The sequence below is a fragment of the Engraulis encrasicolus genome, chromosome 13 (genome assembly GCF_034702125.1).
Source record: "Engraulis encrasicolus isolate BLACKSEA-1 chromosome 13, IST_EnEncr_1.0, whole genome shotgun sequence".
In the NCBI taxonomy this organism is placed as follows: Eukaryota; Metazoa; Chordata; class Actinopteri; order Clupeiformes; family Engraulidae; genus Engraulis; species Engraulis encrasicolus.
The window spans coordinates 6262891-6277204 of record NC_085869.1 but is presented as its reverse complement, the minus strand read 5'-3'; the positions used below and the strand labels follow the sequence as shown (position 1 = coordinate 6277204).

Sequence of the window (14314 nt, the reverse complement as noted above, 5' to 3'; positions counted from 1 at the left end):
GGTCTTGTACTGGGTTGTTGTTGACATCCCAAGTCCCGCTCTGCCTTGCGCCACTGTGCCGAGGATGGCCTTGGCTTCAGCCGAGACTCTGCTTGCTGGACTGCATCGGCTGCCCTCCACTTCCTCCCTGTCCTCACCATGATTCCTGCCCCGGACACCTTGGCATCCCTGGATCCTGTGTAGTGCAGGTGTTCCCGTGTCCATGTCACGATGAACTCCTCCCTGAATTAATTGAAAGGGAGCCTGAGTTTGTTAGTGTTCCCATAAAGCCCAATGTTGCTTTAACTCCTTGGTAGCCTCAGTCATCTGTGCAGATAGCTGCTCACCCTCTGCTCAAAGCCTTCTACTGTACCACAGTCATGGGAACTTTGTAGATGAGGAGAGGTCAGAGGATTCTTCGGATGATTCCATGTTGGTACACCCAGGCCTTGAATCTACCTGGGAACCCAGACTTATCCACCACTCTCAGCCATCCGTCCAAGTCAGCACTGGTTGCCTTGATGGAGTCCTGGTCATTCAGGTTGCAGTTGAAGACCTTCCCCAGGCTCTTCACTGGTTTCTCAGTGACTGACGGGATCAGATGTTCTTTAAAAGTACATCAGAGAAATACTGTACATGACCAGCACCAACCGCATCTCCATGCTCATTCAGGATACTTAGACTTAGACTTATGTTTATTGCATTGGATACTGTAGGCTTTGATTTATTTGATTTACGTCAGTGAAGGAAGCTTGATCTGACTGAATTGCCGCACATGACAAACTGCTTTCTTTTTTACTGTATAAACAACATTTCTTGGGATTGAGTTTGAGTCATTTTATTTTCTAACACGCACACACGCACACACGCACACACACACACACACACACACACACACACACACACACACACACACACACACACACACACACACACACACACACACACACCCGCCTGCTCCAACCAAAACACACCTGCTGCTGATGTTGCAGGTCTGTGCTCTCGGATTACTGTAGGCTTGTTACAGTGCTGATTGCATTATAATCTTTGGACCAAGCAGAAGGATCACTGTGGAAATGTATTGACGTCATCATGCAATTTTAGATTCTCTCCTTCTTTCTTTCTTTCTTTCTTTCTTTCTTTCTTTCTTTCTTTCTTTCTTTCTTTCTTTCTTTCTTTCTTTCTTTCCTTCTTCTATTTTTCTATTCCTTCTTCTATTCCTCTCCTCAGCCAATGTTTAGGTAGATAGATGTCAAACTGCTGACAGCGTTGAAAATGGAATGATTCTCTTATGCACAGCATTTTCATGAAATTTAATCTCGTGTAGACGGCCTTTACTCATCAGTCAATGTGACACAAACCCAAATACACACCGCGCCCAGCATCCCTCGTTCTGTCTACACAGAAGGACTCCACCGAAACCTCCTCCTTCTTCTCCTCCTCCTCTTCTTCCTCCTCCTCCTCCGCCTCCCCCCTCCCTAATTCCCTCTCCCTCCATCACAGCCACTTGGAAGCCAGCCCGGCTTCAAAATAGAAACACACTCTCTGTGCACTTTTGATCTATGAGGCAGATATACATAATTCAATGTGATATTTAAGACGATTATTATAAATAAGAAGAGCTGTTCTGTTTCTTTTGTTCCATTGCTCTTTTTGTCAGGGTGAGTGCAGCTGGAAAAGCACACCTGCCTCCCTGCAGCTGTCTGCCTTGTGATGTGCAGTTATGTGATCTGACCTGGACCAACTTAAATATAGAAAACAAGAGATGCAAGATGTGATTAGGGACTTTTATACCAGAGTGAATGAAAATAAAGGAAAATAAAGAGTTAAAGAAACACACTCGTAATAAATTAGATGAGAGAAAATAATGAGAATTCAAAACAAATCTAAGCAAAATGACCCAGCACCACACACCTGATTCAACAATTTTACGTGTCTGAGTTTCCCCTAAACTCTCATGTCGGAGGTAGTCACGAGAAATAAATACTGTTTGATGTGGTCAGTTGGTATGCGCCACTTGACCTCCACATACCGTAGATCAAAGGGATTTGGTGAGACCTGTGGCCAGGGTGTGAACAGGGTTTTGGCCATGACTTTCCACATGCTGTTTCCTTTTCCCCTGGATGACTGGCACTTCCATGGGTGGGCAACTATAACTAATCATTTTCTTTGAGTTCATGGCATGCATTAAATCTGTCTTCTACAGCATCTTTCATGCTGAATGGTCAAGAATGGTGGAGATAAAGTCAACAAGACAAAATGGGAGGAGGTGTGGTGATAGAAATCTGCTGTGAATTGGGGTAGGCCAAATGTTCTAGACTCACCAGAAAAAGGGAAGTCAGCAGTTGTGCCTTAGATCTGCTGTATAAGTATTGTCTGATAAGTAAACCACAAAGAATGAAAACAGCAATTGAGATAGGGGGACTGAAATGTGCTTCATACCCAAACTGATTGTCATTCAGTCTGGTCTTAGGATTTATTTAGCATTCAGTACAAGTAGTACTGTAGGTCTATTAGAATGAAGCCTCTTCTTTCCCCCTATCTGCCGTGTTCCTCATTGCTGCCTCATCTGAGGTGTGTTTCTCGAACTTGGGTAGTTGCTAATGTGGTTAGCAACTAGGGTTTTGAGAAAGGCACCCCTGTTTACCTTACCCCTTAGATCTTGTACTATACTTTAGGACAGCACACTCAACTTAGATCAAAACAAGGGCCTCTGCCTAGTCCAGCGTGTCACGCCTGAGAAGAATTGGTGTGAATGGTGTTCTCAAGAATAATGTTGTGCAGGAAATTTGAAGAAGCCCTTATTCTTTCTTCCTCGTTGTGAAGCAGTTAAGTTGCTATATTGTCCAATAGGGTTTGGCTCTTCTCTCCAAATCAGTGGCGTCATCTTCACAGTTTGCTTTGAGCTCCAGTTTATTACTTCCTTCCCTATAATAACCCCAACACACACACACAGGCTTCCTCATGTGTACTGATGGTGTAGATATGATATTGGTCTGGACAAGATAGTGTTATCAGCCTGGGCAAGTGAAGAGCAAGCATTCACATCAAGGCATTGCAGGGGGGAGATGGGTTTTCCTTCCTAGATGCTCTGAGTTTATTTCATGAAAAATAATATACACAGTTTCATAATACATAGTGTCATACTGCTATTGTTATAGACGTACCACAGACTGTGTTCTCAGCGTGACAGAAAATGGACTACATTGCTAGTTTTCAACCAAATTGATTAAATTGTTCAAATGGCTTACACTGCTGAAAATGCATTTCAATTAAAACTGTAATGACCTGTGTCCCAACCGTGTAATGGCAATAAAGGCCTATACTAAGAAAATCTGCATGGGAAACGAGAGTATCTTTTCTCAGCTATCTAAATTGCTTGATTTACAACTGCTTCAAAGTGTGCACTCATCAGACAGCAGGTATTGCGGTTCAGCCTCAGGTAGTTGTGCTGCCAAGCAGTGTTGTGCACAGACATTTTGGGGGACAGGTGCTTTAGCACTAGCCTGGCTCTCACGCAGACCCTTCGTGCTTCGTGCATCTTTGTTAACCCTATCCAGACCGGGGGGGGGGGGGGCTAAAAGTGCCCGCACCAACTTTGATGTCGTATAACTCCTGAATGACTAAAGCTATGACTACGAAACTTTGTGACTTTTCCTAAAATGAAGTTGGCTACAGTGTGATACCAAAAGATTAGGTTTATCGTTTTTGTGGTTTTCTGACAGGTACGCCTGACCAAAAATCACTGATCTAAGACTCATCATCATCACTTTTCATATTTTCTTACATTTTCATCAGCATCAGACACCCTTGTGAACATTTGAAGTGGTCTTAAGCAAATAATAACCAAAATTGATGTGCATTTCCCAACTTAGATGGAAAATACATGAAGGTGACATTTAGGGCAATAAAAACAGGAAATGACGTCATAATGATGTCATAATATCCAATAATGACACCAAACTGATGTCATTCATAGATCTTTGGCTGAAGATCATCCCCTCCAAGTTTGGTGGTCATACGCCATTCGGTTCCTAAGTTATGGGGGGGGGGGTATCAAAAGAGCACAAATGCCAAAAAAGCCCGGTCTGGATAGGGTTAAACTTTGACAAGCATCGTGAGAACCAGGTCACTTTAGCACCACCTTGTCCCTGTTTGTGCACGCCTATGCTGCCAAGGCTGGTAGAATCAATTGTTTAGCTCTGCACCAGTTTATCAAAAGCTCTATTGTGACAGACACGGATATATGACGAGTAGACGAACATGGGAGCTTGCATCCCACCCCCTGCATCTGTTGGTTTGTTCATTCTCTCACTTAAGTACTATAACTGCCACTATTGTCTCCTCCTGCCGCCGTTTTTTATCGACTTCATATCAGTTCTACAGACTAGTCATTGATGTAATGCTGGACTTAGTTGTTGGTGGCAGGCAGACTGTGTGAGCTCACCTGATGGATGGGCATTACGGTGGGTGACAGTGGAGGTGCTCGCTCAATTAATGACACGATTAATGACACGAGAAAGGAGACAGAGGAGGAGGGGGGACAGAGGAGAGTGACAGCCTGCCAGCGTCAGTCATGGCATCTCGTAATGAGAGGAGTAGAGCATCCTGTGACATCTTTAATTTATTCGTCTGTCCACCCAGATGTTCCCGAGACACCTGTCCCAATCATCTCTCTCTTCTAGATTCCTTCTCATCTCTCTGTCTCAAACTCATTGTCTTTCTCTCAATTTCTCTTTCCAACTGTCTTTCTTCATCAAATTGTTTTTAACCCTCTCTCTCTCTCTCTCTCTCTCTCTCTCTCTCTCTCTCTCTCTCTCTCTGTGTATCTCCTTACGCCTCTGGTCTCTCTACTTCTCTTGCTCTCTCTTGGTCCCTCTATTTCTCAGCGTCTCTCTCTAACTATTTCTCTCTCTCTCTCTCTCTCTCTCTCTGTGTATGTCCGTCTCGTCATCTCTCTGTACCTTATCTTTCGTGTCTACCTTCAGTAATGGCATTCAGGAATGCAGACCACTGCTGTCTCTGCAGTGTTGATATCTGGGTCTCTGGTGCCTAATTGTCTCGGAGGCCAGCAGGCAGGAAGGCCTCCCCAGCCTGGATGATGAATGGTAGGGGGAGCCGGAGTGCTCTTACCCCACAGCAGACAGCGTCTCCTGGGGGAAGACTGGACGAACTGGGCTGACAATGAGGGAAATGTCCCCTTCAGTTTCATTCTTCTTCCTGTATGTTCCATTCTTCCCTTCTTCACTGACTTTTCTTCCTTAAAGTGATACTGTCGCCTTTTTGGAAATAAGCTTATTTTACACCTCCCCTTGAGTTAAATAGTAGGGCTTTACCGTTCTCTTGTACTTTCAAACGTTTTCTGGGTATGGCAGTGCAAATTTTACTTCCAAGCTAGCAGTTAACATTGAGTCCTATGAGACCAGATGGCGGCTAACTGGTCTCATAGGAGTCTATGTTAACTGCTTGCTTGGAGGTAAAATTTGCACTGCCGTACTCAGATAATGGTTGAAAGTACAGGAGAATGGTAAAGCCCTACTTTAACTCAAGGGAAGGTGTAAAATAAGCTTATTTCCAAAAATGGGTCAGTATCACTTTAACTTCGTTGCCTACTCTACCCTCTCTACTTCCATTTTCCTTTCCTCTTTGTCCCTTTTTTCTGAGGTCTGTTTCTCTCTTGCTTTCTCTGTCTGTTTTTTTATCTCTTTTATCTCTTGCATTTCTCACACTACCTCTAGCACTCTCTTTTTAGCACATTTTACAGTTCCTTAATTCAAAATGTTCCTCCTGATCTGATTTAACAGTATTCTTATTTCTATCTTTATGCACCCTCCATCACAATTTCTCATTTACAAGAAGGGCTGGACTTGCCATCTGGCATAGCGGGCATTTCCCGGTCGTCCCCGCACCCTCATGGGCCCCTATTTTTTATATATATATATATATATATTTCTGAAAATATGGGCCCACGAAGGGTGTGTGGCCCAACAGTGAGTCAGTTCTGTGCCATTAATTATGAGGTGCCCCTTTAAGCCAAAAGTGTGCAGGCCCTATTTCTCCCCCAGTCCAGTGCTGTTTACAAGGTTACCTTACTGTCACCAACATTGCAAAGACCTGCAAAGTATTAATCTGTTAAGGCTCACAGTAATGTCAACGATATGTTGTTAGGTTCTTATGATTATTATGTTGAATCTTTTCAGAAATGAGCGAACAGGCCCGCTGGCACATAAACTGCAAATATACATAAACGTACATATGCATACATATACTACATAAACATAGGCCTACATAATGTGCACAAATGTATTATTCACTAATATCACACTAATATTGCACGCACGCATGCACGCAAGCACACACACACACATACACACACACACACACACACACACACACACACACACACACACACACACACACACACACACACACACACACACACACACACACACACACACACACACACACACACACACACACACACACACACACACACTCTCCTTGTCACTAACTGATTCATGTAGTCTTTCCATCAGGCTAATTTCTATTCCCTGTTGGCAGGAGTGACACCTTTGCAGTCCATTACGTAAAGTGACTCCATTATAATCACACCCTGGTGGTAGATTAGGGCAACACATGCGCACACACACACACACCCACACACACACACACACACACACACACACACACACACACACACACACACACACACACACACACACACACACACACACACACACACACACACACACACACACACACACACACACACACACACAAACAACAACAAACCATCCGAATTGATGATTAAACATGCATGACTTTCTTTTCCCATACATGTAAAAAGCCTAGTGTGAGTGTGGAAACCTGTAGGATCCTTGGTATTTTGTATCGGCAAGTGCAGCCTTGACAGTTTCATGAGTCAAGTGTGTGGAAATTGGTTGAATCCTGAAGCAGTGTTGCCAGATGTGTCTGATCAAATCCCCCCTAAAAGGCTCTCAAAAACCACCAAAATGCGCTAAATTCCGCCCAAATTCAGCAAATTACATTGACTTCTATGGGCCCAAAACTGCTGAAAAAAAAACGCCAAATGGTCAATTTTTCCCGTTTTTACCCGCTGACACTCATCCCAAGTAGCCCAAATGGGCGGGCACCCCTCCAATCTGGCAACACTGGCCTGAAGCACACGTCCCTTTGGTCACAGCACTTGGTGAGTCACAATGACGTGAAATCCTCAAAAATGGCCATTTCTCATTCTAGCAAGAGCATGACACTTCCCTTCGAGTTTCTTCTGTTTCTAATTCTCTCTCACTTTTCTTGCTTTCTCTCCACATAAAACTCTTTCTCCTTTTTTCCCCCCTTTTCTAGGGCCTAAAAGGTATCAGTTCCTCTTCTAATCTATGGCAAGGGTAGGCAGAGCATTAAAACGCTTTCTCCTTTTTCCTCCCCTTTCCTAGGGCCTAAAAGCGACCTGTTCCTCTTCTATGGCAAGGGCCGTCCGGGCATCATCCGAGGCCTGGGCATGAGTGCCAAGGCGTCCACCACCACTGAGCACATGGTGCCCGTGGAGGACCTGGTGAACCCGCGGGCGCTGGACTACCACGCCGAGACCGGACACGTCTACTTCGCCGACACCACCAGCTTTCTCATTGGACGGCAGAAGATCGACGGGAGTGGTCGGGAGACCATCCTCAATGAAGGTGATCGATCATCATTTCCTACAACATTGCATTACATTACATTGCATTTGGCAGACGCTTTATAACCAAAGCGACTTTCAAAAGAGTCACGATTGATGATGATGATGATGATGATGATAACGATGATGATGATGATGATAATGATGATGATGATGATGATAATGATGATGATGATGATGATGATAATTATATGAGAATGATGAGGATGATGGTGATGATGATGATGAGGATGAGGATGATAATTATATGAGAATGATGAGGATGATGGTGATGATGATGATGAGGATGAGGATGATGATGATAATTATATGAGGATGATGATGATGATGGCGATGATGATGATGAGGATGAGGATGATAATTATATGAGAATGATGAGGATGATGGTGATGATGATGATGAGGATGAAGATGATAATTATATGAGAATGATGCTGCTGCTGCTGCTGCTGCTGATGATGATGATGATGATGATGATGATGATGATGATGAGAATGAGGATGAGGGTGAGGATGATGAGGATGATAGGAGGATTAACGAATGAAAATAAAAAAGTCCTGTCACTGCAAAGTGATTTCATAATAGGCAACTATAATTTGAGTGATTTCATTGCAAATGACTTCACAAGCTATCCACATTTTTCAAATCTTTATTTATCAATCAGACACAAAATGCATCGTCCATATCAATCATCTGTGTATGGATTTTAGAAATTCCATTGGAAATAAAGCTTAATCTTGAATATTTTTCCCTTTAGACCTGGATAATGTGGAGGGCATCTCGGTGGACTGGATTGGGAATAACCTGTACTGGACCAACGACGGCTACAGGAAAACCATCAGCGTGGCCCGGCTGGAACGGGCGGCGGAGACCAGGAAGACGCTACTGGAGGGGGACATGTCTCACCCACGCGCCATCGTGGTGGACCCACTCAATAGGTAGGCACAGCAAGGTTAGCCTACTGCAGGGGTTCCCAACCTTTTCCCATCATTACCCCCGTTGGAGGGTCTGGATGCTTCCGAGGAGGAGGGTTGTGCACCCGACAACACAGCAACAGAGAGCCGCTAAATTCTTCTGCATAAGTGCAAGAAAAAAAGATCTACAGGTAAAATGTGCTGCTCTTTGCCATCCACGAAATGCAATGCCAAAAAAAGTGTAAGTTCTTAAAGGTTGGAGCAGGCGTCACCCGACAGTTTTTCTCTTCTTTTAATTGTGCTGACCAAAATATTGTAAAACTGAAAAATGAGAAAAGGTCGCACCATGCATAGGTTTCTCTATTACACAGACGCGTTCCGCCGAAACGATTAGAGATGCACCGGATCCAAGATCCGGTTCCGGATCCGGCAGGATAATAGGGTTTTTCACCGGATCCGGATCCGGTTCCAGTCAAAATAGCTTTTCAGTCAAAATAGTTTGAGCCAACGTGATAAAAAAGGGCCCAAGTGTGTGAGTAGGCTATGTGTTTCAACCCTTTCGTAGGATCCGGTATCCGGTTCCGGATCCGGCAGGATCTTAGGCAGTGGATCCGGTATCCGGCAGGATCTAAAAAATCAGGATCCGGTGCATCTCTAGTCTTTAATTAGAGAAACCTATGCATGGTGCGACCTTTTCCCATTTTTCAAAAAAAGTGTAAACGATGACATCACAGTCAACAGTTATAAGGTGTTATTTTATATACACTAAAAGGATCAACCCTTTGAATGGGCAATCTTCAGAAACGGCAATGTAACTGAGTGGAGTGGAGCTGTGCTAGCTATCGGTTATAGAAGCCGCAGGAGCTGTTGGGAGAAGGAGTTTTGTGTGCAGGGCCAGATTAACATGGCCTGGGGCCCCTAGGCTACAGGTTGCTGTGGGGCCCCCCGGAAGGGGAAATTTCGCAACTAATTTACATAGACAGTGACGTAATTACAAGCTAGGAATTAACAATAACATGCCTATCAACTGTAATCAACAGGACAGATGATTTTTTTCAATATTACATCTACATTAGATTCTGCAATTTTCACTTTTGGGCAATCAAGGGCCCCCTGGCAGGTGGGGGCCCCTAGGCTGCAGCTGCATATCTAGCCTGTGCTTTAAACCGGCCCTGTTTGTGTGCAAAGAAAGTCAGCAGCATACAGCCATAAAAAGCAACATAAGAAGAGTTAGAGGCAGTATTAGATCATACTCAGTAGCAAATAAAAGGCCTATTTTCTCCCAATGCCTCTGTACCTCGCCTCAGATCGATAAGGGAGACTGCAGAGTATGGAGGCCTTCACTTAAATAACTTCTGCAGCAAGGGGGTGCTTTAAAAACAAACAGCTCTGCTAAGGCATTTGCAAAGCAACAACACCCCAACACCAACACCACATGCACGCACACACACACACACACACACACACAGACACACACACACACACACACACACACACACACACACACACACACACACACACACACACACACACACTCACCACACACACACACACACACACACAAACACACACACACACACACACACACATACACACACACACACACACACACACAAACACACACACACACACACACACAGAAGCAAACACAAGCAAGCCAAACCTACCCTAGCCGGTCCTATCCTTCAGCCTGTGGTCTCTCTTACAGTTTTTCTTGATCGCTTTAACACGATTTTTTAAACTGACTCACACAAAGTCGTCATGATCACTATTTCAGCAGAGCAAAAGACACGTTGTGCATATGTGTTAACACATTCTTGTTGACTTAACATATTTCCCATTTGTTTAACACAGTTTTTGCTAAACAGTTAATGCATGTGTCATTTAACCCCTTAATGCACACCGTACCTCCAGTGGCACGCTGTAATAGTCATTGAAATGTAACTACCATAGCACTACAATACTATGACACAACACAGGCCCTTTAGTAATGCACCACAACTTGGTCATTGCCATACTGGTAACAACAAATATATAAAGCCGTGTCTTAAGGGGTTAAGTAGTACACATTTCATTGTTTAAGCTCTGATAACCATACAGAAAAATCTACTCCTGACTTTTAGAAACTACCGTCAGTTTTGTGAACACACCAGAGCACCTATTTGACACTTTTTTTCAAAAATCTTAATTTAGCAATCAGTCTTTATACACAGTGTCTTCTTGTTTGTTCTTGGCATGGAGTTCTTTTACAAATCTACTGTAAGTGCATTCTCGTACTGCAACATCATATTTTACTTTACACATATTTTCTGTTATATCGTTATCAGCCATTAGTACATTTTTATTACAGTAAAAAAAAGAAAAACAAACAAACAAAAACAAAATGAAAACTACATCAAAGCATTCTGATTCTCAATCAAATTCTTTGCAATAAGAAATTATTGTTACAAGGACCCCCTCCCTACTGACAATTTTGCATAAGGAAAGACACACAACTCAAATATTTGTGCAAAGCATTTACTGGGCCTGCTATCTCTCTGTCAGTAGATCCTGATCAAGCAGAGTCAGTAGCAAAGTAAAAGAAACAACAATGGAACTGACTTGAAAGTTATGTAATTGACAACAGTGTTAAGTAACAGCAAATTGTGTCAACATGATAGCCGTGTTTTGGATTTTGACGACCATTGTGTAATGACTGACTGGGAGTGTTCATACACTGCTATGCAGTGTGTATTGGACTGAAGACCGAGTTTGCTTTTATTGCATATGTTAAATATTTTGGAAACGTAGTAGCCTTTTGCAAACAAAGATGTTGTGTTTGGAGAATCGGTTTAACTGGTTAGCCCGTTGCGTGCACTGGTATGAAAATGTGCTTTTTGGAGTGACAACTGTGTCAAAGCAATCAAGAAAAACTGTAGCAATTACAATGAGTTTATATACATTTGTTTTCCCTCTTCTTATACCCGCAGGTGATGAAGGGGGGTGGGGGGTGGGGGTTGGGGGGGTGGGGGGATGGGGGTCAGTTGTAAGTGTTAGAAAGGAATACAGTATACGCAAGCAAGCAGTGGATTGTGGGAGATTGGTGGTGAGCATAATTTATTAGCTCTGGTCTGTGGACTTCAGCCAATCTCATTATTGGCCAATGCTCTGTTTGTACAGACACTCACGCCTGCACGACGTGCGCGCACGCACACACACACACACACACACACACACACACACACACACACACACACACACACACACACACGGACACACACGGACACACGGACACACACACACACACACACACACACACACACACACACGGACACGGACACGGACACGGGCACAGGCACAGAGACACACACACACGGACACACGGACACACACATGGACACGCACACACACACACAGACACACACACACACACACACACAAACACACACACACGGACACACACGGACACGGACACGGACACATGGACACACACACACAATTTTGATTGTTGATACAGGTTATTAGATCATGAGATGCTGTTTGTAAGTTTTAGCATATACCAACACAATAAGACACATTACACGATAACAAACAGTCCTGTAATTTGTCTTTGTTAGGAAGATGGTTCTGAGCCCAGTTGGGGCTTTTTGCACAAGTAGGCCTACACGTGCTGTAATACAGCCCTAAATTGGATTTTTAAATTATTGAAATACAACTCAAGAACATTAATATTAATGACGCTGTCATGATTCAAGAGGAAGAAAAAGGCACAATAGGTTCATTAGCTTAGGTAATTAAGTTCATCGTTCAAACATTTTCCTTTTGGATTTCGGCTATAATCAACCACTGCTCGTTTTGAATAATGCCACTTACTTGATTCCACATAAATTACAGAATAAAACAGTGATGAATTCATTTAAAATACTCCTCCATTCTTTAGCCCTCAGCTACTTCTGCCAGCTGCAGTCTGCAAGGCCTTTGTTCCGCTTGAATAGTTGCTGTGCTTTGTCTATTTTATATTCAGATGGGTAGAAGATCATCATACTGTATCTCAGCCAAAAAGACACACAAACACAAGTAAAGCTGTGTTCACTTTTTCCCGTATTTATTTTGTAGGCTATTCAAATAGGAAAAGTAACTTCTATCAGCCAAAGAAAACAACAATAAACCAACCAACCAACCCACCAAGCAAACAAACAAACAAACGAAAAAACACCCAGTGACGACGTCTTCTCTGCTCTCTCTCTCTCTCTCTCTCTCTCTCTCTCTCTCTCTCTCTCTCTCTCTCTCTCTCTCTCTCTCTCTCTGTCTCTCTCTCTCTCTGCTCTGCTCTGCTCTGCTCTCTTCCTCTCTCTGTGGACGCTTAGATCAAAAGGTGCATTTGTGCTCAACAGGGTTGCCAGATGAGGCTGATGATTTCCAGCCCAAAAAATGCTCAAAACCCACCTAGAGGAACAAAATACCGCCCAATTCTATTGATTTCTATGGCAAAATTGGGCTGGTTCTGCTAAATGCCATTTTTACCCGCACACAGCCATCCTAAGCAGCCCAATTGGGCGGGAAACAGCCCAATCTGGCAACACTGGTGCTCAAGTGATTAATATCTAGTAGTGCCTGCTCCCTCTTGCTCTGTGCTACTGACCTTTCACTGAAGAGGAAGACGAGAGGTGGAGAGGAGTCTGAGTGTGTGTGTGTGTGTGTGTGTGTGTGTGTGTGTGTGTGTGTGTGTGTGTGTGTGTGTGTGTGTGTGTGTGTGTGTGTGTGTGTGTGTGTGTGTGTGTGTGTGTGTCTGTGTTTGTGTGTGTGTGTGTGTGTGTGTGTGTGTGTGTGTGTGTGTGTGTGTGTGTGTGTGTGTGTGTGTGTGTGTGTGTGTGTGTGTGTGTGTGTGTGTGTGTGCGTGCACTGGATTGTGTGTGGGTGAATGGGAGTGAGAGTAGAAGGGAGTATGTTAGTTTGTGTGTGTGAGAGAGAGAGAGAGAGAGAAAGAGAGAGAGAGAGAGAGAGAGAGAGAGAGAGAGAGAGAGAGAGAGAGCATGTGTGTGTATCTGAAGGCAAAGGCCAAACTGACGTGCTGCAAATTGCCTGCTTTGGCAGCCGCAGTAGAGGAGAAAGGAGATGCGCGTTTGGCCCAGAGCTTCCTCAATCTTTCTCCTTTGTTACTTTTCTTTTTACCTTTCCTTTCTATGTGTCTCCTCCTCCACTCTCTCTTTTTCAGTATTTACATCTTTTGACTTTTGACTTTGACTTTGATTTTTTTTTTCCATCCTGACATTTGGCTTTCTCTCTCTCTGCCTTTCTTTTCACACACTTGCCTGTTTCTTTGTCTTGTCTTTGACTGTCCTGTCTCTCTCTTCAAGAGCTGAGTGAGACGTGTTTGGGATTTGGATCCTTTGTCCATTTCTAAATACTTTGCGGAGTGCACACTCACACTTACAGTATGTCACCTGCAATAATCTTTATTTTTCCCATTCGTTAGCCAAATATGCTTCGAGTGTGCAAGAAAATGGCCAATGGCTAACACTATCATTATATTGCTTACATGTAACACAGATTACGCTTTGAAGAGATAACTCCCTGAAAATACTTGTTTTCTAAATGCTTAATGGTTTTATTTTCATCAATATGTTTTTTCCAGGGTTAGATGAGGGTTTTCATTCACACACTGGTCTTGGATTAAGTTTGCCGTCAGTATTGGTTTAAGCCCACAAGAAGAAGTAATCATAAATCCAATGCATTAGTACTTT

The 14314-nt window shown here is 43.5% G+C and overlaps 1 protein-coding gene across 1 annotated transcript in view; it reads left to right on the top strand.

The window, feature by feature from the left end:
* Window positions 1-14314, top strand: part of LOC134460642 (low-density lipoprotein receptor-related protein 1B-like) — a 573784-nt gene that overhangs the window by 283027 nt on the left and 276443 nt on the right. The window contains exons 11-12 of the mRNA XM_063212999.1: window positions 7437-7679; window positions 8435-8615. Coding sequence (XP_063069069.1) covers window positions 7437-7679; window positions 8435-8615 — 424 coding nt within the window. The remainder of the gene's footprint in view (window positions 1-7436; window positions 7680-8434; window positions 8616-14314) is intronic.